The sequence below is a fragment of the Nipponia nippon genome, unplaced genomic scaffold (assembly GCF_047370975.1).
Source record: "Nipponia nippon isolate SJK-2023a ecotype South Korea unplaced genomic scaffold, ASM4737097v1 scaffold_8, whole genome shotgun sequence".
NCBI classification, from domain to species: Eukaryota; Metazoa; Chordata; class Aves; order Pelecaniformes; family Threskiornithidae; genus Nipponia; species Nipponia nippon.
Window position 1 is genome coordinate 38,747,924 of NW_028262402.1, and position 15,818 is coordinate 38,763,741.

General features: G+C 40.5%; 1 protein-coding gene across 1 annotated transcript; it reads right to left on the minus strand.

The window, feature by feature from the left end:
* Positions 1-1,228: 1,228 nt before the first annotated feature.
* Positions 1,229-9,763, minus strand: LOC104008678 (riboflavin kinase). Its single transcript, XM_087741800.1, has 4 exons — positions 9,410-9,763; positions 7,499-7,650; positions 6,296-6,398; positions 1,229-4,839 (listed from the first exon to the last, which is right to left on the minus strand). Exons 1-4 carry the CDS (start codon positions 9,489-9,491, stop codon positions 4,712-4,714), a joined length of 465 nt encoding a protein of 154 aa, XP_087597926.1. The 5' UTR covers positions 9,492-9,763; the 3' UTR covers positions 1,229-4,711.
* Between the last annotated feature and the right edge of the window lie 6,055 nt (positions 9,764-15,818).

Genomic DNA, 15,818 nt, shown 5'->3' on the forward strand with positions numbered 1-15,818 from the left:
ATTATACAAGAAAGCAGTGACTCTCACAGATTAGAAACTGAATAAACTATTTCCAAGAATTGCTAGAAGTCTAAGGCAGAATAAGAATTAAAAAGGGTACCAACTATTATCTCCACATAGCAACTTAGAACTGGCTTTCTAAGAAGGACACCAAAGTTATCAAAATACCAAGGTATCAAAGATACCAAAATAGTACAAAGTCTTTTGAAGCAAACTTTCAAAGTTCACCTACTGCAGCTTTGTGATTATTGTATTTAGCCACAGTTATCAGATAAACATCTGCAACTAGTCAAAGGACTAAGAACTTTCATTTCCTTTGGCTCAGTACAACCTCTCAACGCAGATGTAGCAAATAAGGTTGCAAAAACCTCAGTAAACTAGACTTCACACTTGTTACCTTTGCCAAATTTCTCTCACCTTCTTGCTTCTCAAGCTTTTTTCCGTTTCAAGCTCTTTCTGGTTTTCCTTCCCCTTGCACCTCTTTCTTTACTATTCTCATTCACGCATGGAGTTTCCAGTGAACTAGACTTCACACTAGTGCCACTCTTTAGCAGAAAGGCTACTAATGACGCTTTCCTTTCCAGCATTTTAATTCACTGTATTCATTTGGAAAACTATGTTTGATAGTCTCCATGTCCACAATATGTAACAGTTATTGAAAATACATGAAAATATATTCACATCAGTAACAATTTTAACATGAAAACTATTCTAATTTTATAGGTATATATTTTAAAAAATCAGGATTTTTTAACTGATTTTCAAGTTTTAGTGTGCTAGATTTCATTTTCAGGTAGATTTCAACAACATTGTGTTGTATACATAGGGAATCTGTTCTAAAGTAAAAAGGATACCACCTGAATACAGGTTCCATATCTGTTTCTAGGAAGGCTCCAAATTGAAAATATATCTAGCCATACAAGAAGCCTGTATAAATAACTACTGCAGACTATTTGTCTGTGCACATTGTGCCTTTACATTTTCTAAACATGAAGGCATGCTGCATTTTAACATCTGCTAAGCACAGCTTCTTTAGGCTATCAGAACATCAGATAGTTTAATGCCACAGCTACCTAAATAAGACCACTATCACCTGTACGCATTTGAAAAAAAAAATCTTATACTGTTATTCTCACATTGTCAACAAACTCCATTTCAACCAGTAACAGACTACAGAAGGAGACAGCCAATTAAAATGCAACACAGGCTTTATTTAAAAAGTATTTGAAACTGTGGAAATACTTATATTGTTTGAACTCCAACAATTTCAGTGACCTTTATGCCTCACTTGGTGTTCACATATTGCCTTACAAATAAAGAACTGCAAACATCTGGAACATAAATAACGTAGCACCAAGTTTGTAAGCAAGAACAAATCTCCCTGACCCCCAAAATGAAAGAAGTTTAAGCACCGTAATGAAAGAATTCTGCAGCACCTCCTTCAGTATATGCTACAGAACATGCACAGATCAGTTGCATCACATTGATTGTAGAATACAATCAGTTGGAAAACCTGTGATAACCAGCACCACTACTTTCTCAGTTACATTCTTTTATTAATGGTACAGTGTCACAACATAAATTGAAATAGTTATTTGCACAAAATACAAAAATATAACGCTTCATAAAGTTTATACTGTGCTAGGAATCATGTATTGAACTTAAAAGTCAATATGCAATATTTGATATTAAATAATGCGCAGAGATACATACACTCAACCAAATGAATGCAACTACACTTTCTCTTTACACTTTCTCTGACTTGAAGGCAAACAAGCAAAGAACAGTTTATTACTCTACTGTATACAGATGCCACCCTTCAGGTGAGAACTGTGAGCAAACTAAGTTTCTCAAGTTTTTCTTTTGCTACTGTTCTCTATCCTCAAGCACAGTGGTTTTAAAACCAAATGATGAAATGAATTTTGGATAGTAGCATTCATTAGCAGTTACAGAACAGTGTTACTAAGACAACCAGCTTAAGGGACTATGACTTCCACGGCAGACACATGAAATCACTGGCAAAAATAATTTTAAAGGCAACTATGAGCTTAACTATAATACCACAATCAATAAAGATTTCTTCTTTAAATACGTCCTTGACAATATATTACATTAACTACCATGGCTACTATTTGTTCTTCCAGAAAAGTAAAATATAAAACAAGACCTTGACATTGCTATATACTCAAGAATGCCCCCCTACACTGGGGAAAAAAAGTTGAAAAAAATTCTCCCATCATCGCTCAGCCTTAAAGTGGAGGGAAAACCAGCTCACTTTCAAGAAAATTCTTGCACAGATTTCCAACATGCATACAGTAAAAGTCCATTAAACTGTTTTTGGTTGGTTTTTTTGGCAGGGGTGGGAGGGTGTTTGTTTTGGTTTTTGTTTTAAAAAGAAAGTATTTCTGACAGCAGGTAAGTTCATTTTCTTTTAATGTTTTCGTATGCGGAAGGCCAAAGTGTGCTGAAAACGTCCAGGCAACAGTTCAGACAAAACTGTCAGTGTCTTCTGACAGTTAAATTTATAAACAACCTTAGCAACATAGATCAAAATACTGCTTATTCTAATAAGTGCTTTTACAGAAATCATTCTTTCCTTACTCAAAAGGTGTATATCCCTTCTATCTTTGCCGTCAACAGGACTGACGAGCAATTCATCTGAATAATCAAGTTTTGGCTGAAGGCCTGCACAGCTACAAGGACTCCTTGACTTGCTCAAGGCCTTTTCCCAAATACCCCATCAGATTGGCTGCAAGTTAAAACATTATGAACTAGAAGTCTGGCAGGCTGACAGCGCCCACGACAGAGAACTCCTATAAGGCTACCTTGATAGAGCTCTCTGAAACGCTACAGTGAAATGCAGGATCAGAATGGGATCGGACAAGGAGGAAATTCAGAAAATTGTACTAAGGTGGGGAGAGTAAATTTGGAAGAACACACACGCACTATATATACATACATACTACATAATTTTAGCAAATATATTCCAAATTACTATCAGTGTTGACAACACACCTTCCATTTATCTGTGCGAACATTTCAGAGTGGGAAAGGCCTCAATAACTTGTAATAAATACTCAATATCTACTACAATGTTGATACATTATTCCAAGAATCCCCAAAGACTTTCACTGAGCTGCAGCCAAAAGTTTGGATCTTACATGCACTTAGTGCACAGGGCTGAAAGGATCCTCCTGTGCCTTACAGTCTAATTTCAACCTTGAAGTCATTCATTTCACTGTCAGTATAGGAAACCACCCAGAAGTTTTCCTCATCTAAGGCAGCTGCCAGCAGCAATCAAAATGCAGTTGCCTTTAGTTACCTCCTCCACCTTAAGGCCCAAAGAGCAGAAATATTGTCAGACAGGTTCTGCACCCTTTAAGCCTGAACTTCTGCAGCATACCAACTTTCTCCCTGTCATTCACTTCCTAAACGTTAGTGAAATGCTTCCTCAGAAGGCAACTACACAGGTTATGTGTTGTCATCTGAATGAATACTCAACTAGGCAGAGGTACCAATCTCACATTCCACTAACTCAATGAGTAACAGTCATTTCCTCTATTTCAATAAAAATTACAATAAATAATTTCAATTACAATGACAGCTACAACCATGACAGCTGCATAGCATACCAAAAATAGGAACTATAGTGAATTATTCTTGTTACTGTTATCTAATCATTGGTTTCCTGCACCATAGGTAAATTTTTGACTCAATCAATATAAAAATTTTCTAAGTTGCTACCTACAATCCAGATGCAAGAATGATATAAAATTGGGAAGAAAGTTTGAAATAACATTCTCTGCCTGAAAAACTGACAGTCTTCATTGACATATTTAACTCTCCACACCTTAGGGGCAGAAGAGGTCACAACTAACTTTGGTCTTGTTCCACACATGATAAGATCTCTAAATAACCGGTATCATTAGGATTTGCAACTTTTGGGTAAAGACCTAAAATAACCTTCTACTCCTTTTGCATGACCAGTTAAATGATCAAGTAACACAAACAAACTTAAATCATCTTGTGTGGTTTTACTGTTCAGTTCCAAACACAATTGCCTATATATGTTGTTGCAGGATAACCTTGGTAGGCAGCTAAGCACCATTCAGCCACTAGCTCACTTCCCCCATACCTCCCCCAGTGCGACAGGGAAAGAAGAATGGAAGAATAAAAGCAAGAAAATTTGTGGGTCAAGATAAAAAGAGATTAACAAGTGAAGGAGAAATTGAAGAAGAAAAAAAGAAAACAAAACGAGTGATGCAAAGGCAATCACTCACCAGATGTCCAGCCAGTTCCCAAACAAAAGATGGTCGACTTCCCTAAACACTCTCCTCTTCATTTTATTGCTTCACATGACCGTTTTATGGCATGGAATATCTCAGGTTAGTTCAGGTCATCTATCTGGTTGTGTCCCCTCCCAACCTTTTGCACAGCCCCAATCTATTCACTGGTGGAGCAGAGTGAGAAACAGAGAAGGCCTCAATGCTCTGCAAGCACTGTTCAGGGATAGCTAAAACATTAGTGTGTTATGTTCATTGTTTTGGTCACAAATCTAAAACACAGCACCATATGAGCTGCTATGAAGAAAATTAACTCCATCCCAACCAGACCCAGTACACACACATACATCATATATCAAATGGTACATGATACATGGTAATGCAAAGAAAAGAGCTCCATGAGATGAAAAAACCCCACATGGTTTTGCTTAGTGGTTTACTGTTTTGCCTTCTGGCAGATGAAAGAAATTGTCTTCTTTGAGTTTAAAATGTTCTGGTAAATCTAGCTGTCTTTTTGCCTCTTCAATGTCTTCTTGAATTGCTGAAATGAGTGCCTCTGCAAAAGATAAGTAAGAAAAACAATATTTAAAAGCTGGTCTGAATTCTGAACACACAATAGCAAGTGAAAAAGGGTGTACTACAGAACACCAGAAAGCAATCACAGAGGCAGAGTGTATTTATTATGAAGTTGGAAAGGCAACATTCTCTGTTTCTAAAATGACATGCTTTTGACATGCGTTGCACTTTTCACTGCTGTAAACACTCCTTTTTCCTTGTTCCAAGACATTTTATCAAAAAAATCATCAGAATTTCATTACTCTCTCAGTTTTAATATAGCTGCATTTTTAATAGAAACAGACAGACTAGACCAATGCTTTTACCACAAGCTCATGATTTTCAAGCTACTCCTCAGACGACTGACATGACAATATAATTTTTAGACTGAAATAAATAAGTACTGATAGTCTGGAAGTTGTGGTGTTCTGATTTTTTTAATATGACCAATTTATATATTAGTAGATCCCGCTTAAAAAAACGTTTTACTGAGAAGTCAAAGGTAAGACATAGAATCATAGAATATCTCAAGTTGCAAGGGAGTCCAACTCCCTGCTCCTCACAGGACTAACTAAAACTAAACCATATGACTAAGAGTGTTGTCCAGACGCCCCCTGGACTCTGACAGACCTGGTGCCGTCACCACTTCCCTGGGGAACCTGTTCCAGTGACCAGCCACCTTCTCAGTGAAGAACCTTTTCCCAATATCCAATCTGAACTTCCCCTGGCACAGCTTCATTCCATTTCCTCCTGTCCTATCGCTGGTCACCAGAGAGAGGAGATCAGCACCTCCCCTCTGCTCCCCCCGCCCCAAGGAAGTTGTAGGCTGCAATGAGGTCACCCCTCAGCCTTCTCTTCTCCAAGCTGAACAGACCAAGTGACCTCAGCTGCTCCTCATAAATCTTGCCCTTGAGGCCTCTCATCATCTTGGTCACCCTCCTCTGGACACGCTTTAACAGTTTGATGTCCTTCTCATATTTAGGTGCCCAAAACTGCACACAGTACTCGAGGTGGGGCCTCACCAGCGCAGTGTAGAGTGGGACAATCACCTCCCTCAACTGGCTAGGGATGCTGTGCTCGATGCACCCCAGGATACGGTTGGCCCTTTTGGCTGCCAGGGCACACTGTTGACTCATATTCAATTTGCCACCAACCCAAACCCCCAGATCTCTTCCTGCGGGGCTGCTCTCCAGCCTCTCATCCCCCAATTTGTATGTATAACCAGCATTACCCTGTCCCGGGTGCAGAACCTGGCACTTGCTCTTATTAAATTTCACGTGGTTGGTGACTGCCCAGCTCTTCAGTTTATCCAGATCTCTCTGTAAGGCCTCTCTACCCTTGAGAAACAGCTATGTGAAACAGCTGATTATGAAGAGAGAGAAAGCAATGACACAGTGCTTTCAATATGCAAGAACATGACACATAAAACATTACTTTAAGAGACCTGCAATACTGACCTAAAGAACTGAAGTTTTTTTCTGATCGAATATATCCAACAACGACTATACTAAGAATCTCTCCATAAAAGTCGTCTTTGAAAGTGTGGATAATGTGTGTTTCCTAAAAGAAGAGAAATACGTTGACAATTATCATGATTCATTTTGAGTTTATTTACCTTGTTGCAAGGACGTTCAGCCAATACCTCTAATTCAAATTCTCTCCCACACATATCGGGAAAACTGAGACACTTAGTCTAACACATATAATGCAAGATGTAGAGGCTAGAGCTTTTGATTATGTTAGTAGGGAGAATTGTACTTTGTATGGCATTTAAGAACATTGTAATATTTATTTCAGAAGTAAGATTTTCAAGGCAGTGAATCACAAATAATGCCTAGATTTCTTTGATCATTAAGTTGCCGAGTCCAAATAACTGTAACGAATTTGATTGAAACAGTTGTTTTACAGAGAGCTTTTACAAGTAACTCACAGGAACTGAATGATAAAATTCTAAAAAGAGTAAAGGCAGCTATCTTCAAAGCAGGGATTCACGTCAAAATAAAACTGCTTCCAAGTACTAGCAATTTCTGCAAGACTCAGGAAAAGCATCAGCACGCGATAGCAAAAAAACCCATAGATGCCACAGTTTAGGATTTTAACTCCGTCCTGTTACTATTTATTTTTGGATCTTCATTCTGTATATTAAGCCACAGCACCACATGTATGGATTCCACCATTTAAGAGAAGAATTACTGGAAAATCATTACAAATTAAGATGCCCCAGAATCTCATACTTTAAATGTGGAAGTATTGCAAAGGATGAGAGATTAGTATGTTCCAGCTCATTCTAGGGGTCTCATAACCACTAAACTGAATATATCTATTAAGCTTATGTTTATCTAGCTATCAGCACAATAAGCAACAACCACTTTGGAAATACGAATTTTGATTTCAGAAGTATTTACGTCATGGTGGAAGTGGCAAATGAAAATAAATTTTATTTATCTACAGCTGCATGTTCTATGGCTACTGAGGGGTTTTCAGGGATTTGGTTTTTTTCCTCCCCAGAATACAAACATTTGAGATGGATACCAAATACATTTCTAACAGCAAACAGAATTTCTTATCTCCCTTATGGATCAAACTCTGCTTATCTTATTCAAAGTCAATGTCTGAGTCATTTATTATAATCAAAATACCACACAAAGCAAAATTCTTACCACTGATTTCTTAATATTCTTATAGAAAGGATTCCATCCTATGCTCAAAACCATTTTATGCACATCTCCATTTCCAACACAGGCCCATCCATAGTATATACCAGTAGAGATACCAGATGGAAAGCTTTCTACTACTTGCTCAGAAAAGTTAGCTGCAAAAATTTTAGAAAGTGTACGTTTGTGTAAGTAAAGCGCATCACAGAATTTTCAAACACCAAAAAGCCAAGCCCTGTCTACATGCTATTTACAAACAAAACACTGATGATGACAGTGATACAACGTGCCACTCGCACAGAATAAACCTGAAAACGGCCTCATAAAATGTAGTCTCTGTGGTAATACCAGAGTTACCACATCTCCTACACATACTATTTCAGAGTTATATACATACTATTCTATTTTATAGTTAAATAGTTAATTCTATAGTTAAAATTAATAAACTAAAATATGTGGTCTGAATGCATTTCACTATTAGGACTATCACTGCTTTAGTATGGTCAAAAACCAGAAAAATCAAGTTTCTTTTGTACTGTAAAGCAGCATCTTAGAATTACTTAAGTATTAGCAATTATTTTTAGTAAGTAAAAGATGTTAAAATACATGAAGTTATGATTTTAGTCACCTGCCAATTTTTTCATGTTGCCTTTTAGGTTATTCATTCTTGAGGATTTCTAGGATTTTCTTAGAAAACTACAAATCTGAAATAAAATAGGTTCCTTTCTGACTGAGGGGAATAAAGTGAAGCCTTCAGCCAAACAACCAATCTATTTTAACTTCACACATGGGTAGAGCTCTTCATGAAAGGTTTCAAGCCAATTTTAAAGAATTTACAGCTAGTGAATTTCTATCCTAGTTCATAAGCAGAAAAAACTTTCCTCCCACATTCCCTGATACTACTAGGCCATATATGAACAATCAAGAGAAAACTCTTAAGTTTATATTAACAGTTGTTGTCGTATGTCCAGTACTTCAAAATTTGTTATAGGTTTTCTTGCCTATTAGATTTGTGTGAAATGCCTGCTGACTTCAGCCCATCTTTAGAAAAGACTGAAATCCATTTGAATTACACCTCTATCTGTATTCAGACAAGTCAAAGAGAGAACGGCAATGGGAAAATGTACTTCTCTTTAGGACAACTGCACTTGCTCTGCTTCTTAATCTCTACATTATTTCCTTTACATTTCCTTCCTTAAAGCTGCTCCCCATGCCCACTCCCTTTCTTGTCCTAATCTGAGGTCCAATGAGTTTGTAAGAACTGGTGTTTTTCAAACTGCCATATCACGACACCGTGCACAGCGCATACGATCATTTTCCAGCATCTTGCACATCATCGTGATCATCGTCAGATGAGCTAACTAACAAAAAAGCAAACAGAAAGAAATTGTTTAGCAGAAGGTCGGAAAATAACACAAATGAGTGAACGAGACTGCAAGCAAGATGGGAAAAAAAAATTAAAAATAATAAAAAAATATTGACACGGAACAAGGTAGGCTGTTCACAGAGAGAGCAAGTCATGCCAGTAGCGCCATCGTGCAGGGCAGCTGGGCGTCTCCAGAGCTCAAACGACCGTAGTCGCCACCGGCCGAGCTCCCGCACCTCCCTCCGGCGGAGAACCGGCCGCCCCTGCCCCTCCTGCCCGCCGCCGCCGGCGGTGCCTCCGCGGCAGCGCGGCACGTCTCCGCTCGGGCGGCCGGAGCGCTACGGGCTGCGGAAAGAGCCCTGGCCCGACGCCGGCCCCACCGGCGGCTGCAGGTCAGCCGGTGCGGACCACCGGCCCCGCGCGGGGTGGCCAAGGCCGGGCCCAGCCCGGCTCTGCGGCGGCGGCACACCTCGCCGGTGGCCTCCACGGAAGGGGTCACCCTCGCCCCGGTCCGCTCCGGCCCGGCCCGGTCCCCGCGCCCCCCCGCTCACCGGTGGGGATGCCCAGCTCCTTGGAGCCTCTGCCGAAGCCCTTCACCACCTCCCCGCGGCAGAAGTAGGGCAGGTGCCTCATGGCGGCCGGCGCTGGGGCGGGCGGGCAGCTCCCAGCCCGCAGAGTCGCAGAGCCGTTTCCCGCCGCGGGCAGCGCTCACCTCCGCGTCGCTCCAGGCGCTACCAAGAGGAGGAGGAAGAGGAGGAGGAGGAGGAAGAGGAGCAACAGGTGGAGCGCTCCAGCTTCCAGTGCACAGAGCTCCCCGGCAGACGTCTGCCTCCCCTCAGGCATGGACCCGCTCCCACCCCACCCGTCCCGGCGGGGCTGAAGTTCTGCGCTGAAACGCAGCGGCCGGGCGCGACGCCGCCCTCCGCCCCTTCTCCCGGCCGGGCGGCGGGGCCTGGCTGGGAGGGAAGGGGGCCGCAGGGCGGGCGTGTGGCGCGGGGCGGGCTGCCGGGGGCTGGTGTCGGGCGGGTCGTGCGTTCTGGGAGCTGAACCAAGGGACGGCTCCGGAGGGAGGCGGGCGGGCAGCAGCGCTGAGGGCCCGCCGCCGCGGTCTGTCAGGCTGGCGGGGTGTCCTGCGCTCCTGCCGACCGGCTGCCTCGGGCTCCGCTCTCTGGATCCCACCAGGCCGGCAGCCTTCGCGGGACGGGACGCAGGAGGCAGCAGCGCCCGGTAATTCTGCTTTTGCCTTTTCTTTCAGAAAAGCTCAAATGCTTCAGAATACAGCAGACATCTGGGGAAATCTGTGAAAACAATTTTTTTTTTTTTTTTGCTATGTAATTATGACAAACTATAGTTGCTTCATAATGAAAAATAATTTGTACTCTCCCCTGATTTGTCAACCTTGCACTGCAGGGATTTCCTCCAGGAAAATACATCTGGGGAGAAACACTCGTCCTGTATTCACTCTGTATTGTAAAAGGAAAGCAAAGGCCCACTCAACATATTGCTCTAATTTCCTGTTTCCAGTTGCTCTTCATGTAGGTGTGTCGCTACACTGCTTTTATGTGTCCAGCTGATTGACAGTCTGTTTCCTAAGGGCCTAATCCAGTTCAAATAAATTGAATTTGCAGATATGCCATTCAGGATAGCAGATAGAAATCTATATTCAGTCTCCATTACATAGCAAGCAGCCTAAGCTCATCTGTTTATGTCAGCGGTATATATGCCAAATAAGTTTTCGGGATCTTATTTGCGACTGCTATAGTGTACTTACTTAGGCATATTTATATAAAAGCACATACCAATATCTTGAAATACCACCAAAGTCCTTGAAGTGAATTCCCAGTCATTTCCACTTATTCTTACAAAGCACCGTTGCTAGTTTTACCAGTTTGATATAACTAGTTACAAAAATGTTGCTGGAGTTACCCCTGTTAGCTAATTTTTTATAAGGAAAAGCAGTTACCTACTGGTAACCAGTTCATTCTAATGATGGGGAACTGTCTTGAGAACCTGATTATGCCACACCACAAGACACTGAATGCTACCAATTCATGGATCAGTGGGCACTAGTTATTTTATACGATAAGGCCAAAATTATTTTTAAGAATTATTCTACCTCAAATTTACCCTCTTCCCATTTTTTTTTTCTCTCATCCTACTTTCCCACCATCCGTTTAATGCTAACATTTTAATTCATTGCTTCAGTTTGAGTAACTTTTTGACTTACAGAATCATTGTTTACGTAACTACAGCTGAACAAAAAGAAATCGGTGTTATATATATATATTAAAAAAGGAAAAGTAACAGGAAAAAAGGACCTAAATATGCTACTGCTGCATACATTCTCTTCTGCTGTCTGACAGCACGGAGAGAGAAATGTTACAAAAAGTTTTCTTTAATGATATTTAGTAATGGAAGTTTCTTGGATATTAAGTCCAAGTGCTGAGGCTGTTAATTAGCTGCCTAACTAATGACAGGCCATAACAGCAGACAATGTGACCAGTGGCCTGTGGGACTTTTAGTTTATTTCAGCTGTAGAGCAAAAAAAATTCGTGAAGCAGATACATTTATATTTTTCATAGTGTGCTTCTTCCAGTTAATAATGAATTATGCCTTTGGTTATAATTTGTATATAAGCAGATGTATACTTGTGTACTTCCGTTCGTTTTTTTAGTGCATACTTCTTTTCGGAATGAATTTTGATGTTCTTGTGGCATCCACAAGATGGCACTCGATCTCTTTTTCAATATCTGCAGGTTTCATCACAGGTTTTGGGCACAAGATTTAGAATCTTATCTCAGTAACAAAACAGATCTTGAGAAACAGTAAGTCAGATAAATATTTGCTTAAGAACGACATGGTTAGTAATTTCACAGAAGTCTCACTGACGACATATCTCATTCTGTCAAATGGTTGTTAATGTCGATCCTTTTTCTCAGTCGTGATGTGATCCAGCTTAAAATTGTTCATCTCTGATACTGGACATGTTTTTCTTTTGTTATAAATTATACCTAGTTCAGCTTGGAGGGAGGATTTTACATAAGTAGAATTTAAGTACCTGTATTCAAATTTAGTAGACATGTTTTTTCAAAAAGTGTAGTTGCATTTTAGTCACAAACATGTATGCCAAGAAAAGCAGTTTGATAGCTCATACCTGCGGTTAGAAAACCCGGGCACTGTTTCACACAGCTGGAAAAGAATTTCTGCTTGTGCTGATGCTACATTTTTTATAGCTATTGTTGTTAGTGAAAAGCCTTTAAGCATTTCTACTGGACATAATAGCCTTACAAACCAGAATACAGAAAAGAGAGCAGGTGTCATGTGTCATCTGTGTAGGCTTTCTTTTGTACAGGAATAGCCTGCATTAGGCCTCACTGCTATACTCTTTATAGAACACTGAAATGGCCTTGTTAATTTTCAGGCTGCAAGGGAGGAAGATTTCCTACCTATGCAATAGCATCAGAAAGACAAGATGAAAGCGGTGGCTCTAGTGACTCACATTGAAGGGATGAGGTAACAAAGGAAATGGCTGCAATGTTTTTTCCTGCTTGCTTGTTATTATTTGTTACGCTCATTCTCTTCCTACCTTCCCTGGGCTGTACCTCAATATGACACGAAGGCCTTGAGCAATGTGCTAGAAAGACGCGTCTCCATTACAGCCCTGTTCACACACTAAGCAATGACTGAGCAAACAGGAAAGTTTCTGGTGAAAATTTCTCACTCTTAAAAGGAACCGGATGTTTCTACTCCTGCCATCACCAATACGTGATGCTGTCTCCCAGGCAGATGCAGGGTATGCCTCCATTTGTTACAGCGCTACCATCTGTGTAAGGCAACTGTATTGGGAGCCTCGCAGAAGACAAGACTCGTTGAGGAGTTTGTCATCTTGAGCAAGCCATGCCTGTTGGGCCTTGTACTTAAGGCCCGTATGTTAGCATGAGTAGATGCTGTATGGGAACCTGCGGGAGTGACCCATGCTGGCCTGTGCTGTGTGATAGTGGATGTTATGACAGAGATAATATTGCAGCCTGTCAGGAGAAGATGTATGTTCCTGTTGGTTACACAAAACAAAAGCCACTGCAGCATGGGAGGGAGGAGGAACCTCTCCAAGGACAGAATCTGCACAGCGTGCTGTGGGGGAGATCCATCTGGGATCCCTCTGATGCTGCACAAAAGCAGGGTACCCTGCATCTGAAGAGACATAAGATTTACTCACTATCTATGTTCCTCATTTTATTCTATCTTACTGAAACAGCTGCTTTGTTAAGCCATTTGTTGTTGGGCCTTTCTTGCTGAGATCCAGAAAGATCCCTGCACCATTTCTCTCTCTTTCTCACCTCATCACCCACCCAGGTGCAGAAGAGCAACACCTTTTTCACTTAGGGCAGTACTTCAAAATATCAGTCTGTGTTTGTAACTCAAAGTTGACATAACACATCAGAACTCCCATGGGAGTGCCTGAAAATTCATGTGTTCAGATCCCATATTTCTGTCGTTTCTTGGCAATAACATATAGGGTATTTTTATGAAGGCGGTGTACAGAAAGACTGTCCAGAGACAAATTTTGGTAAAAAAATAGATGACTTGGTGAAAAATGTTCTGCTGATCCCAGTAACTCTGCTATAAAAAAATAAAACAACAAAGATAAATAATGTACAGCAAAAACATTGCTGGATGAAAATTCAGAAATAACAGAAGTACTGCCAATTTCACAGAAGCTTGACAAAATTGCACCATATCCCAAAAGAGAGATAAGGTGAAATTCTGCGTAGATGTTGAAAGCTTGGTGACAAAGAAGGAGCAAAGTAAAGACAAGAATCGCTGTGCATGTTAATAATATCGGAGGGAGTTTTAGCTCCATGGTCCTATGCTGGCATTAACTTGTTCGGATATGCTGCAAGAAAAGTGTTGGTACTGCTGCAGAAATAACCAGAACACAATTTAGATCAGTTCAAAACAGAAGCAGTTTATTACTATCGCTATAGGAGAGAACACAGAGGGTCAGGGTGACCGTCCCTGCTGATATGAACCCTGCCCAAACGGGGCAGTTACAGAGTTGATAGGCCTGCAGGTTATACAACTCCTTCTTCACCAAAACTGTGTCAGATAAACAGGATGTGGTAGATAACAGTGATTTAAATCCTTCAGATAAAGAGGCTCTAGACAGTACATCCTTTTACAAATAATCCACTCCTTTTATGAATAATCCACTCCTTTGTAATTAAATCTTGCTGACTGGCAAGACCATTAGCTGCAAATGTGTCTTAACTAGGAAGGCCTGCAGAGGCCTATGAGACATTAACTATTTTGCTTCCGCAATACTGGATTCTTTTTTTCCTCCTTTCTAAAAGTAGCAATATTGTAGAATATAGTATGAAATCGTATTAGCTAGATACTTTGTGCCAACAGCCCTGAAACTGCAACATCAGCAAAATGCAGGTAGGAAGCTAAGAACCAGAATACCGGTTTGTGCAACAACTGATGGTAAAGCACTGACATTGTAAAAATCTATCTATTATAACTAAATGAAGGATGCTGCTCATGTTATGCAGGACCACAAAGGTTTAATAATTTCTAATGGAAAGGAAATATATGTTTATCTAGCAAAAACATGAACATAAGAGGATATAAAACAGTTTATTCTGAAATTGTTTTTCTCTGCTATAACAACTAAACAAAATATCTTCCACAAAAGGAGGAAGGAGAAACGAGACTGGAATTTAAATGAAAAAAATCAGCTGTGAAATAGGAATAGATCACAGAAAATCAAAGGAAAGACGAGCAGATTGTTGCACAGGCAAAGTCTGCAGTCTTTCAGAAGGAGCCTGCAATTAGATCACCTTAAAGCAATTGTGAGACCAAGCCCTGAAATTCATGAAATCCCAGAAAGGAAATATCTCAGACATTAACTCAGAACTCCTGATGAATGCATGCATACATACATACATATATTTTTAATTTTAATTTTTTGTATTGTTAGATACATAATATTGTCATTTGATTATTTTTAATTTGAGAAAGGGGACGTTCTAGGATAATGGGGACTGTCAGGAGAAAAAATTTGGAAAATTTGAAAAGTTGAAGTTACTATAATTTGTTAGTGTCTCAGGTTACTGTCTCAGGAGGAGTGTGACTGATTGTCCTCATGGCTTAGGTTTCCTGTGGTTAAAATACAAGATTTTTCTGGCTTTACCAGAATCATCTTTCATCACTCCTGCCAGAGAAGCCAGCAAGAGTAGTAATTCATTTCCCAGCCAGTCATATTAATGCCAGGTCTGCTTCTCACTTCTACAGTGCAATCAGCAAGGCATGCTTTTTAACTGGATCAGAGTAAAAAAAAGTAATCTAAGAGGGACAACAAGGGGCCCCTAATTTACCCAGTACATGTTTTGTAGTTGATTTCAGTAACTCATGGCTGCAATCCATTTTTATTTCTATTTTCTAAACCCATTTTCCGGTTTTGATTCTGTAATTGGGGCTAACTGCTAACCAGTCTCTTGGAAGAACTTTGTCCCAAGATGGCTTTAATCTGACATGGTTTGTTCATATTAAACTAATTTTAAACTCACCTGAAAAAAATTGCCTATCAAAGTATGACAATTTGTGTAAACTCAAAATGGGTGAAATGAAAAGCTATTTCCAATGTGTATTACAGATATTCTTTCATACAGAAAAAGCAAATGTGACCTTCCCTTATTAACACTCGCCATGAGTCATGCTCATCCCTGCAACTGAGCACTCAACTCAAACATGGTAAGTCTGCGTGTCTTCTTCCAAGTCTGTTTTCTGATCCTCAATTTTTTTCATCAGGCTCTTCCAACTGGAAAGAGATGGGAGAAGAAAACTGCTCCTGGCAGACTGCGGGGTCAGTCCCTCCTTTCCGAGCAGTGAGTTGACCAGCAGCGTCTGCTGGCTTCAGTGCCCAGGGGTGACTGCTGCAGCCCAGGCTCCTCAGCAGCT